The sequence below is a fragment of the Barbatula barbatula genome (assembly GCF_947034865.1).
Source record: "Barbatula barbatula genome assembly, chromosome: 3".
NCBI classification, from domain to species: domain Eukaryota; kingdom Metazoa; phylum Chordata; class Actinopteri; order Cypriniformes; family Nemacheilidae; genus Barbatula; species Barbatula barbatula.
In genome coordinates this window covers 495,800-517,879 of record NC_136764.1, presented here as the reverse complement: position 1 = coordinate 517,879, position 22,080 = coordinate 495,800, and the positions used below count along the sequence as shown (strand labels likewise).

The window sequence follows — 22,080 nt, the reverse complement described above, 5'->3', positions numbered from 1 at the left end:
GGTCTGAGAGAAATAGAAATAAAGCGTGATTAATGATGTTTGTAATGACCATTGTTACCTTTATTCCGCAAATAGCATGTAAATCTGCAATAAAAAACAGTCGCAAAGTGAGTACAAAGTGAGAGTACAATGCAGCAAAATTTCTTCAAAAAATGTACATTTATTTATTTAATAGAATTATCGGAAGCCATCTACAAATGACAAAGCAATTTGCTTCATAAGCATCAACAACCAATGCTGTATGAAAACACAAAGTACAAAAGCAGAAATAAGATTCAGCTCAACAAAGACGAAAACCAGACAGAAACCCAATGACGGAAGCAGACAGACACTATAACATCATTTAAAGGGTGTAGCACAATAATTATAATTATAATTGCAAACTATAAAGGTCAAAGGTTTGATTCCCATAGAATGCAAATAAAAACGTGTTGAGCTTGAGTCACTTTAAACGTAATATAGATGTAAAAGGTGTTTTGTGTATTCTTCTCCATCTCTCATTAAAGAAACGCCTCATCACTCTCTCACACTTCTCATTCCTCTCACGTCGTGCGATGCTGTTCACAGGACGTTCCGTTCCGTCTCACAAAACACTGACGTCTACACGTGTGGAGGAAGTTTGTGCAAAGGGTCCGATTCAGAACAAAACCCCTTAATGTGAACAAACAGCGAGTGACACAATGAAAGAAACCCAGAGAAGGCTTTTAATTCAGCTTCTTCCTTTCACACCAGTGCAGGAGCTCTAGAGCTGATCACGGAGATATTACACCACTACACAAACCTCTCTTTCAACACCAACACACATTATATAATACACATCAAATGAATAAAATGTCTACTGATGTCTTTGCATATTAAAGAGATTAAATGCTTTCATTTATTCACTCTCATGTGGTTTTACATCTGTGTGCGAGTTACTCTTCCAGTGGAACACAAAAGAAGATATTTAGAGAAATGTCTCGGTGGTTTTGTGTTCACACAATGGAAGTCAATGAGGTTCAGTGTTGTTTGATGATCAACATTCTTCAAAATATCTTCTGTTGTGTTCTTTAGAAGAAAGAACAGGTTTGATGTGTCATCATGAGACTTATATATCTGCATGCCTTCTATGATTATTTAATTTAGAATAAGATTTGGATCCAATGGACTATAATGCGCTTAAAATCGACTGTAAATTTAAAAATAAATGTGTGTATTATCTTACATGCAGATTTCATGAGTTAAATTGATCAGAATGCATATTTGACGGTTGTACTACTACTTTTATTGTATAATATATTCCTTACACTGCAGAACTGTTCAAGTACTAAACTAAAGTAAAAAAAAGAAAGCAGATTTTTATCAAATATGTCACGTGTATACGCTTGTACATTCATATCAATTTTAAAACTGATGTTGATTCACATCAGATTGCCCTTTTACAGAATTACAATTATGATGCAGAACCCCAAATATAAAGTACAAAGTATAAATCACTGTGTTCTGGTAAAAACAGAGAAAGATATTTAGAAGAATGAAAGTCATTTTCAGTTCTTGGACTTCATTGACTAGTAGGAAAATGTAATGGTAGTCAAATGTCCCCCAGAACTGAAGAAATAAAATGTTAAATGGTTAAATGTCAATCTAAAGAACAAAGATGAGCTGAAAGTGTTTGCTGAATGAAATGAGGAGAGAGCGAGAGAATGAAAGAGAGAGAGATGGCGGTTTATAAGAGCAAGTGATTTGTTTGCGAGCGCCTCAAACACACAGAGCTGTTCTGAAGAGATTCCCTTGAATAAACTCGGTGCTTCCATTCGGTTAGGATTTCATCAAAACCCTCATCCAGCAGACGGGTCACAGCGAGGTGAGTCACTCAACATGACAAACACACAAACCTCAAAGACAAGTTCAACATCACTGTTTACATGAGTTTATGTTTAAAAGTCTGAACAGGTGCAATGCACACCTGCACCTGCACACATCGATGGAACATTTTAACTTACGTTACCTCAGTGTTTGTGTGTGTGTGTGTGTGTGTGTGTGTGTGTGTGTGTGTGTGAGAGAGAGAGAGATAGAGAGAGAGAGAGAGAGAGAGAGAGAGAGAGAGAGAGCTTGAAAAACTATTTCTAAGGGGGGGATTATTATGCCCTTTGGAATACTAATGAGCTCATATTGTGACACACACACACACACACACACACACACAAAGATATGTTTGTCAGTGGTCTTTTTTGTCGTTCTGGTCATCACTACCTTACACAATGTGTTTCTTTGTACCCAAGAGAATGAGACGAGTGGAGAGAGAGAGTACCTTAACTAGACTGTAGACTGTGTACCTGTCTTATCCCTTAAACACTTTACCAAACTATCAACAGTTTTCAGATTATTTATCATTATAAATGAATGTGACCCAATTGAATCATCCAGAATAAAGACATTAGTGGTTATAACAGTTGTATAAACACCTACAGTAACTGTTATTGCAGGAATTATCATTACTATAGTCATTTTACACTTTACAAGAACAGAGCTCTGTTAATGTGAAAGACCTGCAGTAATTCTATCACATGATGATCAGTTGATTTTAGGAAACTACATACAGTATAAGTGTGCTTTTTCAAAGAGGTTGCATAAATGCATAAATGTAAATATGTTTGAAGGGATAATACTTTTAATACAGCGTTTAAATTAAAGACAAACAGAACGCCTTGATGACAGAATGTGAACTTGAGCAGAACCGACTCGTTCATTCAATCTGAAAAGTTACATTCATTTCAAGTCCCCTTGCACCATAAGTTACGATGGTCCCGACTTCCATATTCTGACGCATTTCCCAGTGAAATGGTATTTAGAATGAGAAAAAACAGTGGGCGTGGCTTGTTGTTTCACTGCGATTTGATAGACGGTGTGTTCCAGACGAGACATAATGCCTCCCGAAGGACGCTTCTGCCCAAGTCGTCTAGTTTACGTCATCTGAGATGTGTGAACACTAGAGACAGGCTAAGGACTGCTCTTCTATCTGTCGTCAACATCCTACGGCAGGCAAGGGCTAAATGCGTATTCTGCTTGATCTCTCTGCTGCATTTGACTCTGTGAACCACCAGATCCAGCTGTCCACTCTATCCAAACTGGGCATCTCTGGAACTGCACTCAACTGGTTTGACTCTTATCTCACAGGGAGATCCTTTAAGGTATCCTGGAGAGAAGAGACATCCAGATCTCACCAGCTGACAACTGGAGTACCTCAGGGATCTGTTCTTGCTCCACTCCTCTTTTCTATATATACCACCTCCCCGGGTCCAATTATTAAGGCACATGGGTTCTCATAAAATTTTTATGCAGATGATACGCAGCTTTATTTCTCTTGTCAGCCAGATGACCCCACCATCTCTGTCCGTGTCTCTGTCTGCCTTCTGGACATCTCTTCTTGGATGAAAGGGCATCACCTACAACTCAACCTCTCCTAGACAGAACTCCTGGTAATACCGGTCTACCCATCAAATGAACATCACCTTACCGTTCAGCTCGGATCCTCAACTATTACACCCACCAAGTCTATAAAGGTCCACAAACTACGTAAGCAACATAATCACAACCCATCAACATCCAATCATAAAATGACCCACCTGTCCAATAGTTACTACGGCATCATCTTTGAAACGCTTGACTCCTGTAGTTGCTCCCAGCATGGAATTCTCACACCAATCTCCTGTTGAATCCTCTAGAACAAAAATCGCGAACAGACCGAGCGGGAAACCCCTGCGAACCGACCGTCAGGGACCGGAATGCATTCGCGTATGAAATTCTGCTTTCACCTCTTTGTTGATAAGACGTTTGTAGTCATGGCAGTTTTTAAGATGGTCTTTATTTTTGTTCGTCCTTGCAACTTTAGCGTGTTGACAAAATGTTTATATGCTCTCCTACTTGGATAAAAAGTGTCTGCCAAATAAAAAAAGTGCATTTCCCGATTTTGAGGGCACATTCATTTTAAAAAGAGAATGACCCACATTGGTAAGCTATAAACGCTGCGATATTTCATACAAAATAGGAATTGTAATTTTTAATTTCACTGGGACTTTAATATTTCACTATGTAACACTATGTTCACTTCTCTGTTTCTGAACATTGTGAAAGCTGGAGAAGGTAGACTTGATAGAAAATGTGAAACATCTCATTTAATGCTTCTCATGTGTCAGTCACATTCCTGCTTAAAAATCTTTCAGAGCTAGTGAAGTAATCTGATCTACACTACCACCGTAAAACAAGTTCGTTCTGGCATCCGTCCCGATGAACCAGTCCATTAAAGCAACAATACTTACAGTGCATTTTACCACACACATTTCAAACCACATCTGGCAAATAAAGCTATTGAATTTGCTATGGAATTTAAAGAAAAAAACAAACATGACAAGTCATGTGTTTTCGCAACAACAATCTAATCCTCAACTATCATCCAGATTTGCTGTTATTTTACATGTTTAAGAGAAATGTAAAGAGTTTAGACAAAAGTCAAAATTCTGTCGTTCATTTAATCCCCCTGTAATTTGAGTTATTCTTCAACGAAACACAAAAGAAGATAATTTGTGAAATGTCTCGGTGGTTTTGTGTTACATACAATGGAAGTCAATGGAGTTCTGTGTCGTTTGATGATCAACATTCTTCAAGACACTAAAGTGTAAATACAGTGACAGTGACACATCAGTGACAGTGACACATGTATGTACCTTCCTCAGATGACATCGGCCACACCCCATTCTTCACATGGCCCCGCCCATCAGAAAGTAAGCCACTCCCAGAGGGATGTCTTAAAGCCACTGCTGGCAGGGACGGGACTCATGAGTCATCTGAAGCGTCAGAGGCGGGTGTTATCCAAAGATGGGCGGAGTAACGTCCACATTGAGCATGCCAGTGGTTTTGGAGCTCTGTACCTGCGGGACCCCTGGACCACCTTTGTGGACATGCAGTGGAGATACAAACTGATAATGTTCAGCGCCACGTTCGTGGGGACGTGGTTCACCTTCGGCCTGCTGTGGTACGTGCTGGCATGGGTGCACGGAGACCTGCTGGGTATGTGAGAGACAGAATTTTATTTACCAGATCAAATGTTATGAGCCACCAACAGTTTTGAAAAGTAATTAGTCGCTGTCATTTAAGTACTTTCCCCTTGAAAAAGTAAAGTAAGGGATTACTCTTATTAATTTAATTACGGTTAATTCTGATGTAGGTGAATTAAATACTGTATATTCAATAGTGGAAATGACATCAAAATTATAAGTCTTACTTTAAACATTGATATACTTTGGTCAGTCAATAAGAATAATTGATGTAGTTATCTATAATTAATGAATTTAATCAGCCTTTTCATCTCGATCCTTAAATCAATTGATGTAGGATATAGAAAGTCATTAGTAATAAGAACTCAAATAAGTTTTGGAGAGAGTCATTTGTACAGTAATGTAATCACACTATTGAATATGTCATTAGTAACTAGAAATTCAGTACTTTTTCAGAGTAACTTACCCAACACTGACCACACCATTCATTAAACTTCAGATATTCATCTTGTGACAATGATTTGGTTTAACACCCCTTGAGATGAAATGTCGACAGAATATCATACAAACTCTTTATATCGCTGAACATGTAACATTTTTGCTCTTTAAAATCACTTCATTACATCAGATGTTATAAAAAACTACAACTACTTTTTGGGTATTATAATTCAACATTTAATTCAACATCCTCTTAGTCTAAAACAGAATACACAAACCTTCAAAAGAAAAACAGTCTTGACTGCCGGCTCTGTTGCTCAACGAATGTTATTTGAACGTTGTGTGTGTTTTGTGTCCCGTAGATTTTGACCCTCCAGCCAATCACAGCGTGTGTGTGATGCAGATGCAGACGATCACAGGTGCGTTCCTCTTCTCGCTGGAGACGCAGACCACCATCGGTTACGGTTACCGCTGCATCACTGAAGAATGTCCGTCTGCTATAGTCCTGCTCATCGTTCAGCTCCTCATCACCACCGTCATGGAGATCTTCATCACGGGAACCTTCCTCGCCAAGGTGCTTCAAAACAGACCACTGCCACAGAATTACCTTTCAAACAGTGTGATAGAATCCCATCCTAACCTCGTCTGTGCGGTTATATTCGTTCCGTATGAAGGCCGTACCGTTCGAGAATGTTAAAGTGTCTGTCTCTCAGGTGGCTCGGCCTAAGAAGCGCGGCGAGACCATTCGCTTCAGTCAGCACGCTGTGATAACCCATCACGACGGCCTGCCGTGTCTCATGATCAGAGTGGCAAACATGCGCAAGAGTCTGCTGCTGGGCTGTCAGGTAACTACTCGAGAACTGAGCTGTAACCTTTCAAGTGAAGCACCCTTCATAGACGGCATCTTTTTATTTTTCAGGTGACTGGGAAACTTTTACAGCCATGTGTTCCTAAGGAAGGAGAATCAGTGGGTTTGGATCAGAAGAACGTGACTTTCATTGTGGACACAGCGAGTGAAAGTCCGTTCCTCATCGTTCCGCTCACGTTCTATCACATCATAGATGAGGAGAGTCCTCTGAGAGTCTGGGCAGCCAAAGGTACACTATACATCCTCCGTCTGTGTGGGACTCATATTTTAATGGTCTTGGTCTTGAGCATTCTCGTGCTCGCAACTGTTCGGAATTGGACTTATTCCCGGGTCCCATCCAAAATATTAAAAACGTTGAAAAGACGTCCCTTTATGGGCCAGATGTGAAAATTGTGACTGACTGTCGGATGTTGGCATCCAGTGGAACTCTATACAAAGTAAAACTGGTTGAAATTTCCAGTTTATCAGACTAGTTTCAGTTCACACTTGGAAATACATTTAGTGAGATAAGCGATTAAATCAATGTTTAATAATGTATGACTTGTGCATTGAATCAGTATCACTTTCGATCCTTCCAAAAATCACCATTATTGTGAGCTCTTCTATTTTAATGTTAAATGAGGTTTCCTTCAGCCATAACTGTGTGTTAAAATACACAGTTCATGATGATTTCTGAATGGTAATGAATACATTGTGAAGTTGTTTGGATCATTTTTGATAATTGGGTTTGTGTTATTAATGTGTCAGCTCTGTGGATCTATAGTTTGAGGTTTAAGAGGACAAACTGTGAATTATTTTAGGAATGAACATATTCACAAACTGCTGAAGTACTTCAACACACAAACACATCTAGAATCTGCATATGAAACAATGGTGACAATCAACAAAGGAAAGCGTCATTCTGCAATGCATGCTGGGTAACATCATAGTACAAAACTCATTAATGACTCCCAGCATGCATTGCGCTTGATCTGTTTATCCGAATGATTTTAATGATCGTCAGCATTGTTGAGGTTTGAATGATGAGTGTTGATGTCAGTGTGATGGTTTTGTTTATGTTCTCTCACTACTTTGAGAACTACTACATTGTATTACAGCCAGACCATTGCCATGATAACAACCCCAACTTTGGTAAAAGCATCTCATGTCTTTCTTAATACACGACCAAAAAGACAAACGTCAAGAACCCAAGCACAGATTTAAGGCAATTAACATTGATGTAATGGTTGCTTATCTACTGCATTCAAATCATTAATCTCCATTTATTTCATAGAGTCTCAGTTGAAAGAGTTGGATTAACTTCCATGAAAACTGAAAGTAATCTGATAAAGTACAGGTTTTACATTGAACAAAGGTCCCCTGTATGTCAATATCAGACGTTCATCGTAAGAGACAGATAGATTATTTATCAGATGTGCAAAAATGCAGTTTTGCTATTTTTCCATCCGCTCACGTGATGCATGATGCAACGCATTTGTGTTGAAGTTGAATTAACAAGTTTGTTTGGGTAACCAATATTGATTCATTTATCTTTATTCTGCTGAACATTTCTCGTCACATGATAGTGACTACATACACGTCTCTTTCTGTCTTTCTGTCTGTCAGATGGAGGCTGGATAGATTCGGATCGGGTGGACTTTGAGCTGCTGGTTATGATGAGTTCGACGATAGAACCCACGTCAGCCACCTGTCAGGTGAGAACCTCTTACCTGCCCGACGAGATCATCTGGGGTTACGAGTTCCAGCCCGTCGTCTCTCTCTCTCCCACTGGAAAATACATGGCGGACCTCGCATACTTCGACAAAGTGGTAAAAACCAAGACCCCGCCTTCCTTCAGTCAGGCCCCGTCGAACAGTCCTGATGGTAACCACGGAGACGCCGATGGAACCGACCCGGAGAAGATGAGACTGGAGCAAAGATACAGAGCTGATGAGAAACAGACAGACAAAGATCATAGTGTGAGAGTCAGTAACGTCTAAAACTGATAATCCTGTCCGGCGCTTCTCAACAGATATTTCACTTCAGAACTCTGATTATAGACTGGACCTTGAACACGGCATCAAATAAATGCATTTTAAAATGCATCAACTACAAAAAATAGGTCTAGTATAATGCGTATATCTAAAGTATATTTGATTAACGTCAAGATATTTTAGTAGTATACTTTAGACTTCAGTGCAGAGCCGGTCCTCCCTAAATGCAGACTACTCATGGTTGCACCACCAGGGGGCCCCCTTGAGTACAGAATCAAAAACACTATAATGTAAACAAGTTACAAGATTTTTATACCTTGTGGATTAATGCTTCATATTAATTCTTCATTTATTTAATTACTTTGACAGCCTACTCGGTCTCGTACATCGTGTATTGCATGGCAGGTGATGACATGCGCGTGATGTGATGATGATACATTTTTACATATGGCCATTGCTATATAACAGAGCTATCCGTCTCTAGCGGAAAAAAGGCAGCACTTGTTTTTGTACTATTTCAAAGTCTTTTATTAGTTTTGCCAAATGATGCAAGTTCAGATTTACAAACTCACTATTTAAATTGGTTGGACGTCTGGATTTAGGGAGCGTCTCTAAAGTTACTATACGTTAATATACACATTTCTAACTTGACAATTATTATTTTTACCTTAGCAAAAAAGAAAAGGAACCCCACTGTTACACATTCATTTCATTTTTCTTCTACAGACAAAATTCCAGAAGATAACTATAGTTCTCTTGGCAGCATTACAATCAGATAACTGTTTATACCAACAACGCGAAGCAAAATAACAAGGCTTTGTGTTTTTGTACTTTTTCAAAGTCTTATTTAGTTTTGCCAAATTATGCAAGTAGAGATTTACTAATTCTGTATTTATCCATTGGCATAAAGTTAGTTTGATGTTGGACGTTGGATAGTCTGACTTTAGGGACCGTCTCCAAAGTGACACATGCTACTGATTAATATACAGGTTTCTAACTTCAATAGCGTTTAAAGGGAATGACTTACAGTCACAAAACCAGCTGTACAGTGTTCATGCGGGTGTCAGCTATAATGCAATCAACTGAATGTTTGCCCATGATCATATGTCATCACATTTAGAGAATACTTAGAGAATATATATGTATTTTCCTTAATGCTTTGTTTTCTTGAGTAAACTATATTTATCTTGTTTTGTTTTTGTTAATCACTCACTTGGTTAGTAAAAACACACCGCATTCATGCATTATTTTTTTAAGACAGCTAGATGGTTCCAGAACCAAGCGTTACTTCAGGCAAAGAATTCATTACATTTTTATTTCTCCTAGTTTACATTTTGAAATGTAAATTTTACAATGACAAGGGCCCCAACAGAGGTTTGCTTAGGGCCCCCAGACGTCTAGGATCGGCTCTGCTTCAGTGGGACTTTTCTGAGACCAGACTGGCCCTCTCTATACTTCCAAAAAAGTGGGTAACGCTTACGCCGTACGGTAACAGTAATTGGGGTACGAAGGTAACAATAATGTCCCTCTACGCTACATATCTGTAGGTAAAGGGGAAGAATATGCAAAGTTTGGGGATTAAATCGGTAAGAAAATATTTATGAGGGAACTGTATGCCATGTAAACATCAAAATCAAACTGCTCTTGAACTTCTTGATTATCGTCTAAAAGGATCAACATTGATTTTGTACATTTTACACATAAAAACTCTAAAGATAATTCATAATAACGCAAATTTAAAAGTAATTATTCATGACAAACAATCCTAAACCAATCCAATTAAAATGAATCCCAAAGTCAAAGCGCCGTGAAATTAACATTTCACAGACAGTCTTTGTGCTTCATTCGTGTTGTTGCAAAACTGAACACATCATTCCGCCTTATTTCATGTCTGCTGTATACAATACAGCACTATATAATATCATAAATGTAGTGTATGATCATGCTAAGATTGTTGTATAGCACCCTGCTGGTCACCCCTTAGTTTTAAAAATACAGTATAGATTTTTATACATTTACAGTATACATATACATTTTTTCTTCATTCCCCAAACTCGTCATATTGTTCCCCTTTTTCTAGAGAGATGTACTGTAGAGGTGTATTACTGTTACAATCAGTTACGCTGTTTAATTGTATAATCTAAAGTGTTACCAAGGGTTGTACTTTATTTTACAGTCCGTGCACCGTGCAACTAGTACCTAGTTGTTACCCAGTTATAATATTTACTATAGTAAGTACACAGTCGATGGGAAACAGGACTGTAAAATAAAGTGATACCACAGATAGTGTACGCTTCAGTTCAGTGTATGCTTTAGTGACCCAAATGCACAATAAACAGCTTAATTAGGACAATATATGTATTTAGATATATAAGCAAGCACAATGTCAAATGCCAGATGACGACTCTGTGCTAAAATAGTGTGACATGTTGAGAACCGCTGTGGTAAAGCACAATGACATCATCTGGAGTTGAATGATGTCTATCTGTTACTGTAATGTTGAATTATCAGCTCTTTAGGACTCGATGATCTAAAAGCACTTTAGTTTTGTACATTATGCTCTGTCCTTGTGTATATATACACATACTGTGACCCCCAACAGTACCGGAAGACTTAACAACCAGAATATCATTAGATAACAAAACAGCTGAAATACAGAAATATAGCACAATATGACACCGACAAGTTCCATTTCAAATCTTCAGGGGTCACTGTTTGTATGGTTTATGAATGAAGATATTGATGATTATTGTGTGTGATATCAATGTGCCTCCAAACACCTTATGACTGTATGACTGTATCGTACGGAACATTTTTGATATGCATTACTGAACCTTTAACATGTAATAATAACATTGACTGTGAATCATAACAAGGTGCTTTTACTGACGGACATCAATCAGTGTTTTCTCTCTGTCTGACAGGTCAATAGGTGCAGACATGTGTGGATCATAAAGTACTGTTTGTGCATCTACTCCGACAGTTTATTACTGTCATTAATAATAAATATCTTAAAGAAAACAAGTTTCATACCTTCTCAAAATTAATCAAATGACCTCTGTGATTTAAATTCGATTCTCATCCGTTTCAGATGCTGTCACACACATTAATACGTCTTTCAGGAAACATATTCCACTGAGACTTCATCTGAGTTCAGAGACGTCTGCAGATCATGCGTGTTCACAACACAAACTCATGCAAATCATCAGTATGTGTTTGGAAAACTGTGCCGTCTTTGATATGATTTTATAAAGAAACATAATTACCATTCTTATCACTTGCTTCATGTCTGAAATCCATTAAAGATAAAGTACGCTTTACTGACCTCAGAAAACAAAGAATCTCTTGGTATATAAACTCAATGTTAAATGTACTTTTAAGTGTTTGTAGATCCATTCAATGACTTTATAGTTTAAGCAGCTTGCACGATGAAAACACACCGAAGTGTAAAAGCTGAACAATAAAGATGAAGAACAGCAACATTTCCTTCTTTTTCACTACACCGCCAGACAAATCTATATTTATGATGACAATCATTTCATTTTTTAAATAATATATCAAAACTAAAACACATGTCAAATCAACCACAGCATCTGAGATTTAGTTTTTGCCCAGATTATCAGTCACTAACTGTCAATAAACTATCTTCTGAGCAACACTAAAACAATCTGTAATAATAGGGCACAATATACTGTATTAATATGAAGGAATTATCCATAGTCATTTTACATTTGTTTTACCTGTATTTTACATTTTGCACTGCATTAAACTGCATTTTAGCATTAACGCAAATGTCCGTAAAAGAAAGCAATATGTTCTGGTAATTCTCTTACAGAAAATATAATATATATTATTCAATATTTCAAAAGGTAAGAACTATTGAACCCAACACACACCTTCATCGCCATCTAGTGGTCAAATGTGTAATGCCATTACATTTTGAACACATTTTCTAAATAATGATAAACGCACTTTACATTCGTCTAAATGGGGTTTCGGTAATTTAGTAAAGACTTTTAGAATAACACCAGAAGGTGTGAAATAATGTCTATCGACGTGTGTAATGTTGTAATAACGCAAGAATGATTGATTTCATTTCTTTAACAGGGTTGACATGCATAACTCTAGAACACGTGTGTGATTTCAGCCGTATTTAGTTGCCATCACAATTCCCGGAATTGTACAATTCCGCAGCATTCCGGACTGTTTGATAAATATTGATTTTGAGTTGTATTCCTTTAATTCACTGTGAAATATACAAACACCAGGTGCACTGACACACAATGAGTCACACGAGTAAAGACCAAACGATGACACTTTTGAGAAAGCATATGAATTAAATCACACTGTAATTATTAGTACAGGAAAAATGATTTAAATGAATGAAATCATCGGTGCGATCTACGACACGTTTCAATCAAACTCCATTGTGTTAATCACAAATTGTTTATTTTAGTCATTTGTGTCAATATTTTATTGCGTCTTTTTTGCTCGTAACAACCGAACAAAAAACTTATTTTTTCTGCAGTTTTTTTATATTTGCATAATAATTATAATTGCGTTATACTTGCTGTTATTTTGCATGTCCGCAAAATCATAATGGATAATGTTACATCAACATTAAAAGCAATATTTTTAACATGTAGTCATTTTGAGATGAATGCACTATAAAGTCGGCTGTTTTTAGGCTGAAATCTTGCTCTTCCGCGATATTAGATTTGAATGTTTTGATTCATGAAATATTAGGAAACATTCAGGTGACATCTTCAGTAAATCACAACTCGATCGAGACATTCAATGATGTCAGACTGACTTCTGTAATAACAGCTCTACTCGGTAACGCACTTTTAATATTAAATATATTTATTTACGTGTGATTGTATTTGTTTCATCAGCGCACAATAACATTTGATCGTCCGTTATCTTTACTCTTTTCTTTAAATACAATTGTGCTTCACCGTACTGTTAAAATGCAGCCTAACTTTTAACATTTTGACTTTTTATATAAACGAAAAAATTTCAATTGAAATTAAACGAATATACACGAACAGAACGAAAAATTTGAAAACGAATAGAAAAACTACCGAAATGCCTCCGGGAGACTATTTACAATAAAGAGAAAAACGTGTTCTTTACTCAAGTCTTTGAGTATTTTAACGAATCATTGAAATCCCCCACAAAAAGATGTGGTTTAACAGACGGGATTCAAAAAGAAAATTGACCTATATTTGACTTATTAAAGTGTTAAAGAATCATTTCCAAGACTTGTTTTCGATGAGGCCTTCAAAACTGAAGTGAACTAGAAAACATTTGGAAGTAAACTGAAGAGCTTCATTGACGTCTGTTAATTTAAACCGAACTAAACTACACAGTTTAATAAATATAATTTAATAATATTATCAGCATTGACATTTTATAACAACTTTAAGAATTTCTTCTGCCATTATCAGGAATAAGTCGGCTATCTAGGCGTTATTCCTTTTTTAATTTAGCCGTAATCTCTGTTTAGACGTGAAATATTTCAATTCTATAAATTCTTTCTCATCTAATGAAGTGATCGCTCATATATAGACATCTTTCAGTTTCAAAGCAGTTTATTAAAAACAAACAATAGAAATAAGTGCTGGTCTGACAATCCAAACGTTATAGTGGTCCTCGACAATCTTGCTGATGAAACTCGTGTTTATTACTGTCCTCTTTTATCAAATACTGTATGAAGACAGCATGCGCGTGCGGAGGTACATTCTCTGCTAAAAACTCAAACAATGAACTAATGATCAAAAAGAGATTCGATGCAGTCCAAGACATTTTAGTAATACTTCAAATCGCTCGTCTGTATATTAACACTTTTTTGTTTAAACCTCGCAAAGTTTGTGGTTCAGCAACAACATTTACCCTGTTTACCTGGGCCGCGTAAAACAAAAACAGAAGCCCACCGACAAGACGAGAAAAAAGTTCACGCGCGCTCCGTTTACATCCCCAGAAACGCAGTTCCCAAGTCGCTTCAGATGTCAATCCGAGAGTGTAACGTGGAGTTTTTGGCCTCGTGGTCCCAGTACGAGTACAGCTCGCTGGGCTGACGGGAGCAGGTGAACTGCAGACCCGCCGCGCTGTTGGACGGTACCGGCGAGGGCGCAGCCGGAGACGCGCTCAGCTGCTGCGCCTGGTGCTGATGGTGAGCCATTCCGTTATACGAGTTCATCATGTTCGGCAGACCCATGGCTTGCATTCGGCTGTACGGGTTGTACGACGGCGCGGACAGTCCTTTTATGGGACTCAGGTTGCCGTTTCCCATCTGGCACGAGGCGTAAGACATCGGCGGCGGCGGCTGCGCGAGCGGCCAGCTGTTGTTCATGAAGCCCGACTGGATGTACTTGGGAGCCGAGATGTAGCTGCCGTATCCGTCCCCGCCGAAGAGAGACTTGCCCGGTTGGAAGTGAGCCACCGACGGTCTGAACGGACGCTTCATGCGCCTCCGGCGCCGGTAGTTCCCTTTCTCGAACATGTCCTCGCAGGCCGGGTCCAGTGTCCAATAGTTCCCCTTGCGCTCCCCGCCGCCCTCCCGGGGAACTTTGATGAAGCATTCGTTCAGGCTCAGGTTGTGTCGAATGCTGTTTTGCCAGCCTTTCTTGTTCTTCTCGTAGAAGGGGAATTTGGTGATGATGTACTGGTAAATACCGGACAGCGTCAGTCTCTTCTCCGAACTCTCTCGGATGGCCATGGCGATCAAAGCCACGTACGAGTACGGCGGCTTCTGGGACGGGTCCACTTTCTCGGGATTTTGCTCTTGGACCGAGTCATCTTTGGCTAATTCTTCTTTCTTCACCGCGTTGGTGTCGTGGACCATCAGAGCCATTGCGTCATCATCTAAGCTATGGTAAGATGCCATCACTTCAAAAACATAACAAGCGCAAAACATCAAAACAATGAAAGGAAAACACAAATCAAGTTTGTCTGGGATGATAAAGCTCGCAGTGCTCGTACCTGAGTTTTAGGTCCTGTGGATCTGTTGCTCGTGCATCATATGATGATGATGATGATGATGATAATATTCGTGAATATTGTGCGTCTGTGTGTAAAATAAGAGCTCCTCTGTGTCTCTCGCTCCCGTCACTCGAGTTTTGCTGTGATCGGCTCGTGATCTCTGGGTTCTTGAAGCTCGAGACTTCTTCTGGAGGATCCTGCGTGTTTTTTTCCTCTCGTGAAAGGCGAAACTTTGCTTTCGTCACGACCTCACTAATGTTCCCTCTCATCGTGTTCCGCTTTCGTCACTTCAAATCAAATGATGCTTTTAAGACGAGTGTTTTTATTTATCTGTTGTCTTATTGGATAAGGCAATTAAACGACACTTTTCCTTTCTCGTAAACATATTTAGTGACCTTATTTTATTCACATCCATTTATTGGATACATTCGGTAAACATGTATTAATACATAATTGACTATTCAACATGTTTCTGTTGTTGCACGTGTAACATCCGCAGAACCTTTTTTGTTGTAGCACAAAATGTTTATCTTTATTTATTTATCCGTATCCATTTATGTGGATACATTCCGTATAAATTATTATAATTGATAATTTAACATTTTTACGGTTGTTGCACGTGTAACATCCACAGAACGTTTTTTGTTGTGACTAAATGTTTATAACCGTGAAATGTTTGTCATACTATGAAAAGGTAAATAAATTGTAATTAAGAGAACCTTTGACTTCTTTTGACCATGAAGGACCCTTTTCATATTTAATTTAAAAGGTGAAGGTAAAGTTGTTATTAAATGACATTTTATGCATAAATATAATCATAATTTGGGGTATTTGTCTATTTTTAAAACCGTTTAATATTTGATACCGTCACGTACAAAGCCCATCATTAATTCCGCATTTAATTATTCATATAAATAGCACGCGTTTGACCACCCATACAGATCTCTCTCTCTCTCTCTCTCTCTCTCTCTCTCTCTCTCTCTCTCTCTCTCTCTCTCTCTGCACAGGTGTAACAGGTGTGTTCTCTGTATGTCAGCAGGTTTCTTTACGCCGCGCTGCAATTATAAAGAAAACCATCGCGCAATTATTGAATGTAAACTGCAAGCAATTCATTCATAACACATTCAATATATCCGAGTGTCTGTTTGTCTGTTTGTTTTCTTAAGTCGCACTATGAAGTGTAGCTCCGTTTATCACTTTAGATTTTGTAAAACATTGAAATAAGACCACCACTACTATCTCTGTCATTCTTTTAAGAGCGAACGAACAAGCAAGAATTGAGTCTTTGTAACTTGAATAAAACACGTAGGCCTGTGCAGCCGAAATGTGCGCATATAGTGTATTTGTTGACATTGAGTGAGATTTATTATGTCGTTACGCGCAATGTCTGGCGCATAATTTCGCGACCCAAACAACACAACACATACAGCACTTCAACGAGAGACATTAATCGAGCAGGCTTATATTTAAAACAGATATAGAGCACATGCAGAAGTCTCCAAACATCCTGTCAAAGTCTTTGAAAGAAGGATGTTTATGGTTCAAAGTGCAAGAATGCAGCGCGTGGGGTCAGTAGGACCTGATGAGATTCTATAATCTCTCACTGACCGAAAATGTTCACATCATTTACTAAAAGTGTTTCTAGAATCTTACAAAATTACATCTAACATTGAATTATAAAATATCAATTTCCATTTTTACACTCAGATATGAGATCTGAAATGAATGACATTTTACACAAATAAACTAAATCATTTAATGAATATGTAATTCATCAAATATTCTCTCACGTGTCTCAGGCAATATGAAATATATCAAGGGTATATTCTCACATAATGTTCAAAATTATTATGTAGACTCATTTAATGTAGTAATCTCACACACAAAAAAAAGACTTTTCACGGACCGTGTCACAGATAGTTCTTCTCTTTAGATCAACCTTTAGATTATATTGCGATAATACAGGTGCATTAACAAAGAACACACTTCTAACAATCGAGAAATGTTGAAAGAACCCTCCAAGAAGAACCTTAGTGTCAGAAACTCTTCATGCATGAGTCTTCATAACAACCACCGCAGAACAAAGCTAAACGTTTCTCTGCCGAGTGAACTAAAAGAAAGAATGGACCTTGACTGAAGTAGCTGACCTGACGGGGCATTATGTAAGGGTGGAGGGCCTTCCTCACTTTGTAAACCCAGGATTGACCTCTGCCTTAAATGAGAAAGCCCAAAGGGGCTCTCAGCTCTTCCTGAAGGTGCTCAGGCTTTCTGTTTTAAGCGCCGAGACTGTGTTTTTCTTTCTTATCAGTCAAAGGAAGCGAATGGGAAGTTCTAAGCTCTTCTGCTAACAACCCTCCTGTCAAATGATTATAATACATGACACATCCGCGCAGCTCCACGCTCAACATATACTTACACAACTCTACTAAATATTAATGATAAACAATTCAATCATTCCAACAGAAAGACTCTGTATTGTGTTTTCAGTGTGCGCCGCTTGAGCAAGAACTACTGAACTACAAAACATGTCAATAACAACAATCAATATCTGAAGTTTACTATATATTTAATAGACGTTTCCACTAAACACCACAACTACAAACTAGTAACAACACATTTTATTTCCTTAATGAAGAAGCCATATTCAATAGCAACTGGGCATGAGCCGAATACTGGTTTTAAGGTATACCGAGGTTTAACATTTTCTGTGATACCTTTTCTAAGTTATAAATAATTAAATCATGTAATTCAATCTTTGATGATTATGTCTAAAATATATGACAAAAATATATATTTTTAAGAATATGACCATTTTAAAGGCTTTATTTGACCTGACACACATGACATTTGGAAATAACACATTGTAGTGTTGTCAAAGCAATACCGTGATAACGCGAAACCGTGAAAAGGTTATTATATCGCCATAATCTCATACCGTCGCATGCCTGAAGCAACAATGCAAAGTTGAATGGAAGAAATAAATGGACAGTTAAGTGTTCTGGGTTCATTTAACAGTATATCTCCGGCACTATATATAAAATACACCTAAAATATATAAATATAACCTACATTTGTGAATAACCCATATATTATGAATTTATGTTATGGAAATGAATTGAAGAGTTATTTTCACACCCCGTTTATTATTTTGTATGCATTATCAGTGGCGGCCGGCCAATAGAGGGCGCTAGGGCGCCGCCCCCCTTAAGCCACAAAAAAAAATTAAAACAATTAAAACAAAAACAGTAATAATAATGAGAAAAACATCAGTATGTCAATATTTGTGTGTTTTAAATATGGAATGCACCCAGTAATACATGTAAAATATGATACAAAATCATATTTGCAACCTTTCCTCTGCCTGTCTGACCGCTTCATCAGCTCTGGGGCGATAGAGAAAGCGCCCCAAGGAGGCGGGTCTATGTAGCAGTTAAGCCAATTGCTAATTTAAGATATGAATGTATGACATAAAATTTAGCCAATCAGCTTTCTGAAATAGAATCCAAGAAGGGCGATCATTTTATCGCCCCAAGCCCTGATAAAATAAGGACTGGGCTCTAGGGGCGCCATTTTTACTAAACGACAATGGCGAGCGCGGACGTTACTCCTCCAAGACCCAACCCTAACTCGGTGAAATCTCTCCTCCAAGATCCGTTTGAGAGGAGAACTTTGTCGGAGAAAGTTCGGGTGAAAGAGCTGGGCCCAGATCAACCTGACCTCTCAATCAAACAGCAGGCTAGCGAAAAAGGGAAGCAGTATATGCGCGGCTTCTCCCGTAGCTTCACACACACACACACACGTTTCTTTGTATATAGTTGACCTTAGCATAAAAATCATTCAGTTATATATGGTACTCTAAAAAATGTTAATAGTGTGTTTGCTAATATTACTGTATATATGTTTTGTATCAATTAATTGTTGCAGTTCTGGTTCTGGAGCACATTAACAATTAGTTACATTTAGTTTGATCATAAAATACTTTATGCTATTCTTCCAGTCAAAGGTTTGAGTTCAGCCACTTATCCATTTCTATATTATACATCCTTTATACAGTGTAAGAATTCCTATAAACTTTATAATAATTTAATGTTATTGTCCACTTTCCACTCTGTTCTGACAGCATGCATATTGTGTTGCCTATTTACTACCAATGGCACCAACAGCCTTTCCAAAAGATGTTACTTATATGTAGAAATAGTCAATTGTTTACAAGTTCAGTTTAAATGCAAATAAAAGGCTTGTGTTTGTGCATCATGATGTTTATGTTTTTGTGTACGAATGCCTCAACTTTTTAATATTGGCATTAAATAATTACTGACTATTTCACTGAGCACTGCTGTCCTGCAGTTTGTGTTAAATTTTATTGCGATGGTTACGGAAACAAAAAAGTATGGCACAGCCCCACCGAGAATATTTTTCACCAGCCGCCACTGTGCATTATGCTTTAAATAGCATTTATTACTCTCATTAACTGACGGAAGGCTTGAACTCTTTTATCAACACATATCTCTCACAAATGAAATGTGCGCGCGCACCCTGGACGTGAGAAGAGAGTCTCGCGCAGTCGGTACAGAGTTCAGGGTTTGATGTTTATCTGCCGCGCGCAGCCGCTTTTGAGGAAACGAGTTATTTCTGTCTCACCTCTGGTCCTCTGGCTGGAAGCAGGTGAACCTTACAGTGCACTTTACTGAGGTCACAACAAGACACAGTTGCCTTGTATTCTATGTGTTTCATCATATTCATGCACTCTTTTCTCTTCTGGATGCAGATGCTTGGCAACGCTAAACGGTTTCAACAGATAAACTCGCAATGCATATCATTGATTTATTGCTAATTGACTAAACTGACTGGATGACCCATATGAGACAAACTGGACTGTGAATCGCTTGCATTTACGCAGAATAGTCTTCGGTACTTTCCGGCGGTGTCAATACAAACTTTTCGATTCTCGCGATAAAACCGCAACCCCAAAGTCATCAAACACACGTCTGGAGGTCATTTTCTAACAGGATAAAGTGTGGCCTGTAAAACTTACATTTGACACTTACCGTCCGTACAGACGACAATAAACCGCGGTGTTAGTTCTACAACACATTCAAATCAGAGGATTCGCTTGAAGGGCACATCACACCGCAATATGCGGATAAACATCATTTCACTGCTTCACACCGTCACCGACACCGTCATGTGACGTCACTTTACGGGTTTGGTTAAAAAAATTGTTAAATCCGTTTATAAAAAAAATAAAAATCTTTTTTTTTATCATTTATTTTGTTATTATGGCTTAAAGCAACACAAACCAACTGCAGTTTGATTGATATTAATTGAAATGCACGATAAAAAAACGTGATTTTTGAATCTCATTTTGAAACCAAAGTCTTCATATATATGTATCACATTTTCATATTTCATTTGATGAACAGTGTAGCTAGCCTATGACTTATGGAAACAACAGAGGTTGAAACATGAGATTCATTCTCTCACAATGTGAAATGTGTTTAAGAAGAAGTACGTCGTCTCTCCGAAATGGTCAAAGCAATTACATAAACACTGGTGCACGCACACACACCCCTCTTCCTCATCTTTGCTGCTTCCTATACTTTGCTTTGCCTTGAGCTGTTTTCAACAGGTGTTTGACTCTCATCTAGCTACAGATACAGCTTTCCTGTATCTCAGTGTAAACAACGCAAGGTTGTGTGTTGGATCTCAGGGGATTGCAGATACCTGTGTATAAATGTATAGGATCATGCAATGTATGTCGCTTTGGATAAAAGCATCTGCCAAATGCCTAAATGTAAATGTCATCTGTGTCATATGACAAAGAGTTTGGTACATTAAAATCACCATTTATTACCAAATAGTAAAAAAAGAACAATGGATTTAGTAAGAATTATTCTATATTGTTCTTTTATATGGTAAACATTGCAGGATAACACAATGAAAACATTCAGCAAACACGCGTTTCTCTTCCAGCTTATAACTTAATGACGTTCTCAGACTCATTTAAGACTTCACTTTGTCTCAGATGTTTCTTATTAAATAAAAAATAGAAACAACAGACAAATAAGATAATAGTTTACAAACAACAAGTAGATCATTTGACCACCCAGATAAAGACACGGTTGAGATTGTTGGGGGTCTTTATCTCAGGTGAACATTTAGGAGGCATGAAAACATCTCGGTTTGATATCGTTTTACTTCTCGTTTTATGTACGACACCCGTGAGACGTTAAAGAGATCTCGTCTGTGATCTATGGTGTGTGCGTGACGCAGTAGATGATGTGAAAGACTCACACTTCAGTGTCCTGTTTATATTCCACTCCTCTCTTCCTGAGGGAAGTGAAACCCTCCGGCACACACATCGCTTTATATATGTTTTATTCGCTCTCTATGCTTTACTTTCACTCAATCACACACAAATCTATATGTTAAAGACAAGCGGTAGTGTACTACACTCTTACTGTTTGTATATCACACAGCGAGCTCAACTCGACATCTTTAAGTCATTTCTCAGAGTTTGATTTTGAAAGTTCTCAGTTTCAAGTATCAATGTATTCTCCCAAACATCCATATAAATGTGAGAAATAAAGTGAGCTTGTTAATCAATGTAGATGGTAGAGGTTTATAGCAAAAGATGATATCTCACATTAATGCCACTCTCTGTGCAGGAAGAGATATGATTCACGTCACGTTCATATTCTCATTGTGTCGGTGGTAGTCCGGTAACTCAAGACCACTGGAGCCCGTGTGTGACGGGGGGCTCGCTGAGGATCAGGCCCGGCTG

The 22,080-nt window shown here is 38.1% G+C and overlaps 2 protein-coding genes across 2 annotated transcripts; one reads left to right on the top strand and one right to left on the bottom strand.

The window, feature by feature from the left end:
• Nucleotides 1–4,712: 4,712 nt before the first annotated feature.
• Nucleotides 4,713–9,502, top strand: kcnj10b (potassium inwardly rectifying channel subfamily J member 10b; the record flags this gene model as incomplete). The annotated part of the gene is made up of 5 exons (XM_079451660.1): nt 4,713–5,046; nt 5,834–6,045; nt 6,185–6,316; nt 6,391–6,568; nt 7,945–9,502. The coding sequence occupies 5 exons, from the start codon at nt 4,713–4,715 to the stop codon at nt 8,316–8,318; spliced, it is 1,230 nt and encodes a 409-aa protein (XP_079307786.1). The 3' UTR covers nt 8,319–9,502.
• A 4,389-nt stretch (nt 9,503–13,891) lies between these two features.
• On the bottom strand, nt 13,892–20,470 carry foxl2b (forkhead box L2b). The gene is made up of 3 exons (XM_079451659.1): nt 20,345–20,470; nt 15,297–15,583; nt 13,892–15,203 (listed from the first exon to the last, which is right to left on the bottom strand). Exon 3 carries the CDS (start codon nt 15,199–15,201, stop codon nt 14,317–14,319), a length of 885 nt encoding a protein of 294 aa, XP_079307785.1. The 5' UTR covers nt 15,202–15,203; nt 15,297–15,583; nt 20,345–20,470; the 3' UTR covers nt 13,892–14,316.
• Nucleotides 20,471–22,080: the final 1,610 nt, after the last annotated feature.

Coding starts and splice junctions, on each gene's coding strand:
- foxl2b (XM_079451659.1), bottom strand. CDS start 15,201: ATGGCATCTTACCATAGCTTAGATGATGACGCAATGGCTCTGATGGTC.